This window comes from Eulemur rufifrons, chromosome 10 (assembly GCF_041146395.1).
Source record: "Eulemur rufifrons isolate Redbay chromosome 10, OSU_ERuf_1, whole genome shotgun sequence".
Classification (NCBI taxonomy): domain Eukaryota; kingdom Metazoa; phylum Chordata; class Mammalia; order Primates; family Lemuridae; genus Eulemur; species Eulemur rufifrons.
In genome coordinates this window covers 32,354,406-32,366,569 of record NC_090992.1, presented here as the reverse complement: position 1 = coordinate 32,366,569, position 12,164 = coordinate 32,354,406, and the positions used below count along the sequence as shown (strand labels likewise).

The following is a 12,164-nucleotide window of genomic DNA, read 5'->3' as shown; positions in this document are numbered from 1 at the left end:
GAGGCCCAGAAGGCTAAATAAAGCATATTGCACACAGCTGGTTAAGGGCAGAGCCATGATCCGAACCCAGATCCATTCAGCTCCAAATCCCACGCTTCCTCCATCACAGCGGTGTAGCCCATTAGTCCAAGTCCAAGGCTGAGACACCTGTAGGTGTAACAAGAAATTATATTAAATAATTCAGTAACAGTACATTAACTAACAGTGTACTACTTAGGAGTTGTTCCTTCTTCAATTTTCTATCATTCAAAATAGATGGAGAAAGTCCCATTTGGCTAGAATACCATTAATATCTCCCTAGCACTTGCTAATCTTTCTTTTCAATAAAAAGAGAGAAAGCCTCAGGCTCAGAATTTTGGCAGGCAACAAAATCTAGCCAGAATTTACTAACATTGTTTTGTTTTCATGGTTACTTTCTATTTAAGGCAAATGACACCAGTTTTCCACGTGTGGTAATTGCAGTGATATAAAATTTTCTTTAAAAATAAATGTATTTGAGTTTCAGAAATGAATCAATAATTTAGAAAATCGTAGTATACGTACTATTTAGGATAGCAGAAATCATGATGATGAAATGTGAATAGCCAAAATATGGGGGGAAAACCCATAATCAAGTTGTTTTATAGGATATTGGTAATTTTTGTTTGCCTCCTGCACAGTAGCTCTGCAGAATTCGGAGCTCCTCTCCTCGATGGCCCTCAAGGTACTTACTTTCCACTACAAGTTTGTTCAGTTTAGAATAGGAAGGTCCTTTAGATGTTACCAAGCCCAACCTTCTATTTCATAGATGAAGATTGAAGCCCTAAGAAATGTGACTTTTTTGAGATTACCCAGAACATGATAGCTATTCTGGGACTAGAACCTAGGCATCCTAATCCCCCATTCATGCACTCTCTTCTGCACGAAACTGCTTACATCACATACGTGTATTACATCACATACATTCATCACCACACACTGTTCATTCTTATACCTAAAGGAGACTGCAAGACATCCCTCTCAGATTCAGCAAGAGAATTAAACACTCTGCCCTAAGGCATCCATGACATTGTATGCAATGACTTAATTTCTCTCTTATGTCCCCAGGAAGGGAATAGCCTATGTCCTATCCTTGGAAGAATTGAGAAGAGTAGTCACTCAAATAATTTCTGTAGGGTTTAATTCTCTTGCAAAATCCCAATTGAGAAAATCTGCTAGAGTTTAGCCCCTTTGAATGATTGATTCTCTTCAGGCCAAGGAGTCCTTTAAATGGCCAACTGAAGTCTCCCCTGCTTTAATTTAATTCCATCTCCCTTTGCTCGGTGCCCCGAAGATGTGGAGAATTTATTAGCATGTCTCATAAAACTCTAGCATAGCAGGAAATTAAATTCATCTGGTATAATCAGCTGTTTGGAAAGCTTTGCTGGTTGCTCTGCTCTACTTTTTGGTTGCCAAGGCGATTGCAAATGGATTGTTTGATGACTTGTTCTAGGATCTTTCCAGGTATTGATGTTAAGTTTAGACATTGAGAAACACAAGCATGAATAAAAGAGGTTTTCCATGATGGTAAAGGGGACTCTAGACCCCAGGGAACAAGGAATATTTAAGGTGAAGAGGAAAAAGCTCAGGAGAACTTCAAGGGATTCTCCCAAATGCTCCGGGACAGTCAAAGAGAGAGGAGACTTGTTTTGAGTGGCCTCAAGGGGGCAGACTTAAGATCCATGGGTAAAAGTACGAAGGTGGATTTCAGTTCACTATCTGGATAGTCAGAGAAATACACATCTACAAAGGGGGCTGGCGAGCTTGCCATCACTAAAGATGGCTCTCCGAGAGTTTTGGTGGATGCATTATGTAGATTGTGAGATGCTTCATTCAAAACCCACAGACATCCCATCTAGCTATATAACTCAATGACCATTTTCAGAATCATTCTTCTTTCTAAGGAACCCAGTTTTGTTCCTTTTTTGATTATTTTTCATAGCAATTCAAATTAAAAATAAATTACTCATCCATCCATCTATGTCTTTCCACACGTATGATTTGATAAGATAAAGGTACATTCTATATATACATTTTGATTCAAAAATAAGGTAATAACAGTAAGGTATCTGTTTTCCAAGACAGCATGCTAAGAACTTTACATGCTTTCAATCTCTGTTAATTCATTTAAGTTTAGTGAGATAATGCCACACAGAAATATTATTAAAGACAAGCATTTTAAACCATCATTTAGAAAGAAATCTATAGATGTTTATCTGCTTGAGGATCATAAAGATGAAAGGACTCTTGTCGCAGCCGAGACCCAAGTTAAGATTTTCCCAACCTGTCCAGCTATTGGAGCAAGGGCATTCTCTAGCACCACGGAACTTTATTCCTATTTAAACATTCATTAGGTAAATCCAAATGTGGGTTTTTTTTTTCCTGTTTGGCAGGCAGGAAACGACAAATCAGTGTCTTAAGGGATTGACAAAACATGTAATTAGACACTATCAATCACCATAAAAGAGCCTGCTTTTTCTTATATCAGATAAAGGTGTATTTAGTCTACTAAGAACTTTCCAGTTCAACTGAAGCATTAACTCTCTAAGGTCACAAGACAGTAAGCAGTGCTACTCAAACTCCTCTGCTAGACGATGAAATGACAGTGCTGGGCAGGGAAAACTCGTGAGGCCAAGAGACAGATCTGGACTCCAAATTTTCCCTACCACCTTGGACTGAACCCTTCTCGTTTTTTCATTTCAGTTTCCTCATTTGCAAACTGGGAGGAATATACTAAAGGATCTATTAAACCCTTTCCCAGTCTAACTTTCTCTAACCTTATAATTCTCAAAGGAGGTCAAGAGAAGAGATTCTTGGTGAAAATACAACATCTGGAAATTTCTCCCAGCTCGGTGATGCAGCAGAGAGAGTGAGAGTGTGTCCCTTTGTCAAGGCTGGGGGCAAAGGCCCAGAACGTCCTGGTTGACATAAGCAGTTTTCGCTTCTTGACTAAGTGTTTGTGGGATTTCTAAAAAGGTGTTTCCCAAAATATTAAGTTAAACTTTTCAGTGACTTATATATATATATACCTAAATAAATGATCAATTAATGTTTGTCCTACAAGAGTTTTCTCTTTCACTTTTTGTTACGGGAAGGTTAAACAATATGCTTATTTATTCCATAGTTTGACAAACAGGAAGGAGATTTTTAAATGGTTTAGTTCCACAATTCACTGTAGATGTGTATTTAAAGAAATACTGTTGCATAACAGACACTGCCTCTTCCTAAAATGCATCATACCAGAGCCAATTTTGGAAAGCACAAATATGGGGTGGGTGTATTTTGAAAACTTTGTGAACATAACAGATCCTTAATTAATATTTATGGTTTTATGGGAAATATATTTGTTTGGTAAGGCATCTGTCTTGCAAAAAGACAGTTTCTGCTATTGAAGGAGGTCAAAGGGTACATGTAGATTACATATCGTCTCCGAGATTTACTTCTAGAATAAATATCCAAATTACTTTTGTCCTGAAGTATTTTATTGTTCTACTAGAGAAGACCAACAATGTATTCTAGATTACTAAGTAATTCATACACACTTCACTTACAATGCATATTTGTGTGACGTGTATATGAGAAAGCACTTTTACATATATTATTACATAAGTTGATGCTCACCCCAGTGGAAGTGACTTTTTAGAATTAGAGGAAATTAGGCTCCCCCTTTGTGATTTCCCTTTAAAAAAGTGAGCTAGAAAGCTCTAAGTCAGGTGAGTCAGGAACCTGGCTTTTAGGGTTCCAGTTGTAGTGCTTCTTCCGTAACTTTTGCTCCTCTCAGCATGTAATGATGCAGTACATTGAAAAAAATTAAAAGACGGGTCTTAGAGTTAGGCAGACCTGGGTTCAAATCCAGCTTCCGGCAATGCCCGGCCATTGTCACTGGGCAAGTTGTTTTCCTCTTTGAGCCCCATTTGTGAATGATGCTAAAAATAATTTCCCCTCCATGGGACTGTGGGAAGGATTAAATAGAATAATGCATGAAAAGTACATAGCAGAATGTTCCCTAAATGTTAGCCATTGTTATGTTATTATGTAATCTGCAAAGTATGTTTAGTTACACTGCATGAAATAGTTTCAGTTTTTCAGACACCACTAATACATGGGAAATCAAACCCTGATAACTAATTTCTTTTTAGCGGTGAAGTCATATGCCAGATGCAAAGGATAGTATTTCATGAACAAAGACCTTAATTTTAATGCTTGGTCTTATTTTGTTTTTAAGTAAAAATTATCTTTTGCCTTCTATGGTTTCAAAAATATTCTTAATGTTAACACATTCCTAATAACCAGAACCACATGAAATTGTCATTTTTGTAAGTCAGAGACACCGAACAGTGGCAATTTCATGTGGTTCAACACAACAGATTAACAAACTCCAACAGATGAAAGGATTTTTTTTTTAGTTGCAACAGGGTTATTAAAGGAATTGTGTTTAAAAGGAAAATTATCCCATTTTCAATGCCTCTGTAGCCCAACAAGTGATGCCACACTCCCAAGAATGAAAAACAAAAGAATACAACTTTCTCTCTCCCTCCCAAGTCCCAAAATACATACATGCATACTCCAGTTTTCCAAATGAAACCCAAAGGGTAAAATTATCTGTCTTGATGCCTGCAAATTCCCCAGAAGGACACCCAAAAGTGCTTGACAGTGAGTGTGCTCAGGAAATCATCATCTGCAGCTGTTGAAGTCATCGCCTGTGGTCTTCCCAAATATTTGAAAGAGAATATACTGGCTTACTGGGAGGGGGCAGCAGCGGCATGTGTGAGTGCTTGGGTGAGGGGGGTTGTGAGTACCGGAATGGGGACATCGTGTCTCTGTCTCTCTACCTGCGTCCAAGCGAGCGTCTGTATGTGTTTACTTCCTACTGCGTGTGTCACCATGCCTTTGTGCTTCTGGGTGCTTCTGTGTTTGTTTCTGGCAGCGTCTCTGTGTTGGACAGGGGTGACTTTGTGCCTGTTGGGCTCCGTGTGAGCGCGCGCGAGTGTGCACGTCAGTGCCGCCGGGCGGGTGTGTCTCAGTGTCTGTGGCTCCGTATAAGTCTGAACATGTCTGTTGGGGTGCATTTGTGCCTGTATGTGCGTGTCCCCGTGGGCACTCTCTTCTCTCTTTCCGAATGTAGGGGAGTGTCCGTGTGCTGCGCTCTGCCCTGAGACCTCGGGCCGCGCAGCCTTCCAGGACAGACAGGTAGCAGCCACAGATGAGCCTGGAGCTCCCGGGTTGACGGGTGAGCACGCTCGCCCGGCTTTAGCACTCTGGGGCCAGCCAGGGTAGCCTGCAGGGAGTGGTGGCCCGCCCGCCAGGGAGCAGCTGGGCCCCGCCCGGGCCGGCCCCCGGAGCGGGGCGGGCGAGAGCAGGGGAGGGAAGGGGAGGGGTGGCTCGCCCCTTCGGGACTGCCGGCGCTGCATTGGCCGAAAGTTCCTGTACGTCACCCGGAGGGCAGGTCCCCTAAAGTCCTGTGCACATAACGGGCAGAGCGCACTCCGAGGCGGCTTCTCCAGAGCGCAGGCTGGAACTGGCGGGCACAGCGAGCCCAGAGCACCCCACAAGCTGAGTGTGCAGGACGCGCCCCCACCACACCCACCCCACGGCCGCTGAATGAGGCTTCCAGGTGTCCGCTCGCGGCCCGCAGCGCCCCGCCGGAGGTCCGCCCGCTGAGGCGCCCAGTGCGCTCACCTGCCAGCCTGCGAGCCATGGGGCAGCCCGAGAACAGCAGTGTCTTCTTGCTGGCGCCCAACGGAAGCCACGCGCCGGACCACGACGTCACGCAGGAACGGGACGAGGCGTGGGTGGTGGGCATGGGCATCGTCATGTCGCTCATCGTCCTGGCCATCGTGTTTGGCAACGTGCTGGTCATCACAGCCATTGCCAGGTTCGAACGTCTGCAGACGGTCACCAATTACTTCATCACTTCTCTGGCCTGTGCTGACCTGGTCATGGGCCTGGCAGTGGTGCCCTTTGGGGCCAGCCATATCCTCATGAAAATGTGGACTTTTGGCAACTTCTGGTGCGAGTTTTGGACTTCCATTGATGTGCTGTGCGTCACGGCCAGCATCGAGACCCTGTGCGTGATCGCGGTGGATCGCTACTTCGCCATCACATCTCCCTTCAAGTATCAGAGCCTGCTGACCAAGAATAAGGCCCGGGTGGTCATTCTGATGGTGTGGATCGTGTCAGGCCTTACCTCCTTCTTGCCCATCCAGATGCACTGGTACCGGGCCACCCACCAGGAAGCCATCAACTGCTACGCCAAGGAGACCTGCTGTGACTTCTTTACGAACCAAGCCTATGCCATTGCCTCCTCCATCGTGTCCTTCTACGTGCCCCTGGTGATCATGGTCTTCGTCTACTCCAGGGTCTTCCAGGTGGCCAAAAGGCAGCTCCAGAAGATTGACAAATCTGAGGGTCGCTTCCACGCGCAGCACCTCAGCCAGGTTGAGCACGATGGGCGGAGCGGGCACGGACTCCGCAGGTCCTCCAAGTTCTGCTTGAAGGAACACAAAGCCCTCAAGACACTGGGCATCATTATGGGCACTTTCACCCTCTGCTGGCTGCCCTTCTTCATCGTCAACATTGTGCATGTGATCCAGGATAACCTCATCCCTAAGGAAGTTTACATCCTCCTGAACTGGGTGGGCTATGTCAATTCTGCTTTCAACCCCCTTATCTACTGCCGGAGCCCGGATTTCAGGATTGCCTTCCAGGAGCTTCTGTGCCTGCGCAGGTCTTCTTTGAAGGCCTGTGGGAATGGCTATTCCAACAACAGCAATGGCAAAACTGAGTACTCAGGGGAGCAGAGTGCCTACCACGTGGAGCAGGAGAAAGAAAACGAACTGCTGCCCGAGGACCCCCCAGGCACGGAAGACTTTGTGAAGTGTCAAGGTACTGTGCCTAACGATAGCATTGGTTCACAAGGGAGGCATTGTAGTACAAATGACTCACTGCTGTAAAGCAGGTTTTCTATTTTTTAAGATCCCCCCCCCCCAAAGAACACTAAATAGACTATTTAACTTGAGTGTAATAAATTTAGAATAAAATTGTATAGAGATATGCAGGAGGAAGGGCATCCTTCTGCCTTTTTTTTTTTTATTTTTTTAAGCTGTAAATTGAGTGTGTCTTGTACAGTTCAGTTCCTCTTTGCACAGAACTTGTAAGTTCATGTCTGAAGAGCTTTAGTCCTCGAGGACTTCGGTCTGCTGTGTTTTGATAACTTTTTCATGTATCTACCTCACTGGTCAAGTATTAGGGGTAATATATTGCTGCTGATAGTTTGTATCTGAAGGAGATTTTCCTTCCTGCACCCTTGGACTTGAGGCTCTTGAGTATCTCGGACCTCCCATCTGTGAACATGGACTCTCTCCCGCTCCTCTTATTTGCTCAAATGGGGTGTCGTAGGCAGGGACTTGAGGGGCAGCTTCAGTTGTTTTCCTGAGCAAAGTCTAAAGTTTACAGTAAATAAATTGTTTGCTCATGTCTGCATTGCACCTGTTTCTCCAAAACCCCTTGACTGGAGTGTCGTTGTCTCCCCCACTGGAAACCACAGGTAACTATTTGTAATAACTGCCCAATGACTTAATGTGGAATGATACCAGAATGACAGGCACTGATTGCTTAACCCTTTCATTTGCCTTTGAATCTACTGCTGCAAATCTGCGTCTCTCCTGACACTCGCACCCCAGATGGATTCTGCCTGCTCTCGGTACAGCTCGGCTCTCCCCACGGTTATTGTTCTGTGTTGTTACCGCAGAAACACTGACTCACAGGAGCAGAGTTATGGGCATATGTTTTGTCCCGCCGTGCGCCCCCACCACCCACCTTCCAGTTCTACTTGTTTCATAACTGCTTATATTTATATCTTTGCCATGTCTTATAGTGGAGCTCTTTGTACTGCATCGGGGCTTGGCATTTTAAGGATAAGGAAGATGTTCTTGTGAAAATGCTGCTCAAACGTGGCCTTGTAATTCCGAGGAAAAATAAAAGGGCTTTGGTCACAGGGAGAAAAGCTGGAAAATGCATAACTGATGAATACCTCATGACCCAGAAACAGGGCTTCAACCCCTGCTCCTCCTTTCCTTCCGTCCCTGTTTCCCTCTCTGGTTGACTCTTCGCACGTCAATACAAAGCAAAGTTTCTCAGTTTCAGCACTGTTAGCATTTGGGACCAGATAACGCTTTGTTGTGGGGGGGGGGGGGGGTCCGTCCCATGCATTGTAGGATGTTTACTACCATCCCTGTCCTCTACCCATTAGATGCCAGTAGCACCCCCTGAGTTATAACAACCAAAATTGTCTCCAGATATTGCCAAATACAATCTGTGGGGTGAAATAGCCCCCGGTTGAGAGCCACGGATGCAAACTTTAAAAATCTAAATAGATTTTTAGATTCTAATTCAAGTGCTTTATTTTTATGGCCTCAGAGGGACTTTTCACAGTTCACCCAGTCAGTGACAGAGCCTAGGCCAGTGCTCCTTCCGCTCCATCATGCTGCCTTCTAAACTGGCTTTCCAGCTGCCCAGACAGTGACCACGAGACGTTAGGAAGGCTTTAGGGCTGTACATGAATCGCTGGGGAGGGCTTATCAATGGAGGAGGCCTGTGGGTCAGGACTGCCTGTTTGTGGAGAGATTATAATACTATTAAGAGGCGCATTAGGGGAAATCACAAAAGTAAACACATTTATTCTCCCAGCCCCTTTCTATTTTTGCCTGTGTGTCTGAGCCAGAGCTTGGCCCAGGTCTGATGGAGTGGATCGTCCTCCTTGGCAACGCCGGGCTGGAGAGGATCCGCCTGCAGGGCTCATTGCCATTTCACTGGCTCCTGAAGCTGACTCCAATCCTCTCTTCCCTTCTGCCCAGCCAAGGTCCCCAACCAGAAAAGCAATGGCCTTCTCTGCTTCCTGTCAGCTCGGTGTGGGGGTGCCTGGGAGAACACTGAGCTCTCAGGAGAATGTTAGGAGCCCGTGTTTTTGGAATGTGGCAAATTGGAGAGTCTGTGTCTTTCAGCACTTTTGCTTTTTCTCCAAGAGTTTTCTTATCTATTATCACATTCTCTTTCTACCGCTCTGGGCCCCACACCCAGAGATTTGAGCAGCTTCTCCAGCTAATCTTCACACTCTCAGTAGCCTCATGGGATCTTGGACATGGAAGAGCCCATAGAAAGCATTTGACATCTGAAAAGACCAAAAGCCTATAAGGGGGCAATGACCTGCCCAAGGTAAGCAACCAAGGATGTCAGAGCAGGGCTCAAGCCAGGGAACCCAACTGCCATTCCAAGAGCTGCTGTGTTCTCTCCTCCATGTCGGCGTGAGTTCTGTCCTCACCCACAATTGTGGAAGCCTTCTCTGAGACTGTAGCATAACAAACTCATTTCAGCAGGTACTTTTTTTCTTTTGGATCCTTAACTCAAAACTCAAGAAATAAAGTAATAATCTGCAGGAGGCCTATGAGAAAGAATTGTTCCTTTTTCTCGGCAAGAATCCACTAGGATATCCTCTGCATTTAGGAAAGCTAGGAGATGCCTTAACTCTTTATGATGTGCCAAGAATTTCAAGCCACTCCGGGTAGAAATTTACTGTGGTATTGTTTCAAAAAAAAAAAAAAAATAGTTGGAAACTTGTCATCATCTTTAAGTCTTGTGGACAAATATCATTAATAAACAATGTCAATATTTTATATATATATATATATATATATATATACACTCTTTTGGAGCATCTGACAAAATTTCAGCTAAAAGTTCAGCTGTGAATGTTAATTTGGATTCCCAGCTAAAAGGGGAGTTTAGCCATGTTCAGGTCCCTTTATGAATACTTTAAATACAAGAACTTTGATCAGCTTTAAGGATCTTGATAAGCAAGAATATTCTAGGCATATCCTAATCCCTTGCTTCCTTGCTTTCTACCTCCTTTACTGTTGCTTTTTTTCTTTTGGAGGGCAGGATTTTGTCAGTGTCCCTTTGTCCCTCTCTTTGCTGACATGCTGGTTACCTAAGGTTTGTATTGGATTCATCATCACACAGGGTTTGTTTTTTTGTTTTTTTGGTTTTTTTTTTTTTTTTTTTGCCTGGACAGCAAGTTCTTGGAGTCTGTCAAATGAGAACTTTATCCTGAGATGCAAGCTGACAGGTGTGAACAGTGGCAGGACAGACTGGGCCTCCCCACTAGGATAATTAATAGGAGAAAGAATCTGGGGTAAAGGGAGCTTGGGAACAGGAACACATGATGCTTAGAGTGTTTCTTAGGAAGAACCTACTGCCAAATGGAGACGAGACCAGAATCAGTCAGGGGTATTTATGGAGCGCCTGCTGTGTGCAGTATGGGAAAAGTGTAAGTTTCAGTCTCTGCCTTCTGGAGCATAATATTAATAATACTAAACAAATGCCTTTTTACGGAATCTTATCAAACATTAGAGACTATGTGAGGCACCTGTTAGCATTATGTCGTCTTTACAACCATAGGATATAAGGAGCATAATTATCCTCATCTAAGAGAGAACTGAGGTTCAGAAAAGTTAAGTAACTTTCCAAATCCAACTGGTTACGGAGTCAGGACTAGAAACCAGGTCTATGTAATTCCAGTGTCCATGAAGCCTAGCACCCATGCACACCAGGAAGCAGCATGAGGCAGCTTATAATCCATGCCAGGACAAGTGTAAGAACTGGAAATGTAATACCTTGTTGAGAGAAGAGGGAGATTGCTGTGGGTTGGGGTGGGGAGGAATGTTCCCTTCCAAGCATGTGACTGCAGGGTTATTGGGGACTGAGACAGGAAACCAATCATGAAGTGCACAGTGTGCTTCTCTGAGTTTTTGCTTTGTCTTTTCATCAGAGAATCAGGCCAAATTGGAAAGAGGATATGAAACTAAAATGAGCACAGCAGGGTAAAGCAGAAGCACAGGCTGCCCTACGCCCTGGCAAGACCACTCTCAGTGCCAGAGTTGAGAAGTTCTCCTAAATTGTTGGCTAGCTGGACCTTACGGAAATTTGGTAGGCGTGTGTGGTCCTAGGGGTGCACTGTCCATTTCGAGGTAGCATTCTAGACCAAGGGAGGTGATTTCTGACAGCAGAGAGCAAGGAAGGTTAATACACTTTGAATGAGCCTTTTCACTGACAGTATAACGTCTACTAAATTCAGCTCTGTGCTAATCTCTACTTCACTAACAGTGCAAATATAATTTGAAGGAGGAATTTTTGAAATACCTAAGAGAACAAACTTCCCAACCACTTTTAAGAACTTGAGAAATGTTGGTGTCTTATGCATAATGAGAGGCAGGCTCAGTCGCTAGAGCCCTGGATTGGGATTCATACAGCTAGAGTCATGGTCTCAACCCAGCCTGTCTCTCTCTCTGACTGTCTGTCTTTTTCTCTCCAAAGTTGGGTAAAATGGCTTTCTTCAATGGACCTTAAAAGTGAGCAAAGGCTCATCTGCAAACTAATGAGGCCAGTGCAAGTGGCATCTGAGTTCCACTCAGCTCTGAATTTATATAGATGTTAATTTAGAGGCAATTTAGAAATAGCCATTTATATTTCTGTTCAGAGCTGATGACATTTGTAACATAATGGTTGACTATTCTGGTTGCAGTCAGCCTGCAGAAGAGTATGCTATAAGTGACTATTTGGTGCATGATAACTGTTTTTAAATATTTCAGGACCATCTGGGGGAAAAGGGGGCTACCAGTACTATATGAGTAGCAGAAGGCAAGAAGAACCTTCCCAGCTCAGGTGAAGGAAGACTTTTCTAAGAGTAAAATAAGTTATCAGAATAGAGAGCCTCCTATCTTTGGAGGCACTCAAGAGAAGCCCAGATGAGGCTCTGTGGGGGACGAAGCCCAGGAATTCTTGCACTAAGTAGGAGGCTCGACTAGGCTCCTTCTAAATCTGTGATCCTATATTCTTGAAAACAATAGATCTGAATGTCCTTAAAAAGTATTCAGAGTGTTCCCTAATTCCGGCTGGCCTTCCCCCCAATTCCTCTAGATTTCAGAGGTTTCACTGCATTCCTAAACAGGAAACCTCTCGGGGAAATGAGGATCCCAACAGTCCTTGGCCATGGGGGGAAATCCAGAAATAGAGCAATAAGGTTAAGCAGTTTTCCAAACTATTAGACCTTTTCATCAGCTGCTCTTCCCATGCCTTTTGCAAATGACCTA

The 12,164-nt window shown here is 44.3% G+C and overlaps 1 protein-coding gene across 1 annotated transcript; it reads left to right on the top strand.

Annotated features, from left to right (window-relative positions):
- The first annotated feature begins 5,499 nt into the window (after positions 1-5,499).
- Positions 5,500-8,060, top strand: ADRB2 (adrenoceptor beta 2). Its single transcript, XM_069484385.1, has one exon. The coding sequence runs from the start codon at positions 5,715-5,717 to the stop codon at positions 6,969-6,971; it is 1,257 nt and encodes a 418-aa protein (XP_069340486.1). The 5' UTR covers positions 5,500-5,714; the 3' UTR covers positions 6,972-8,060.
- The last annotated feature ends 4,104 nt before the right edge of the window (positions 8,061-12,164 follow it).

What these genes read in the sequence shown, in the direction of transcription:
- ADRB2 (XM_069484385.1), top strand. Translation starts at nt 5,715, where the DNA reads ATGGGGCAGCCCGAGAACAGCAGTGTCTTCTTGCTGGCGCCCAACGGA.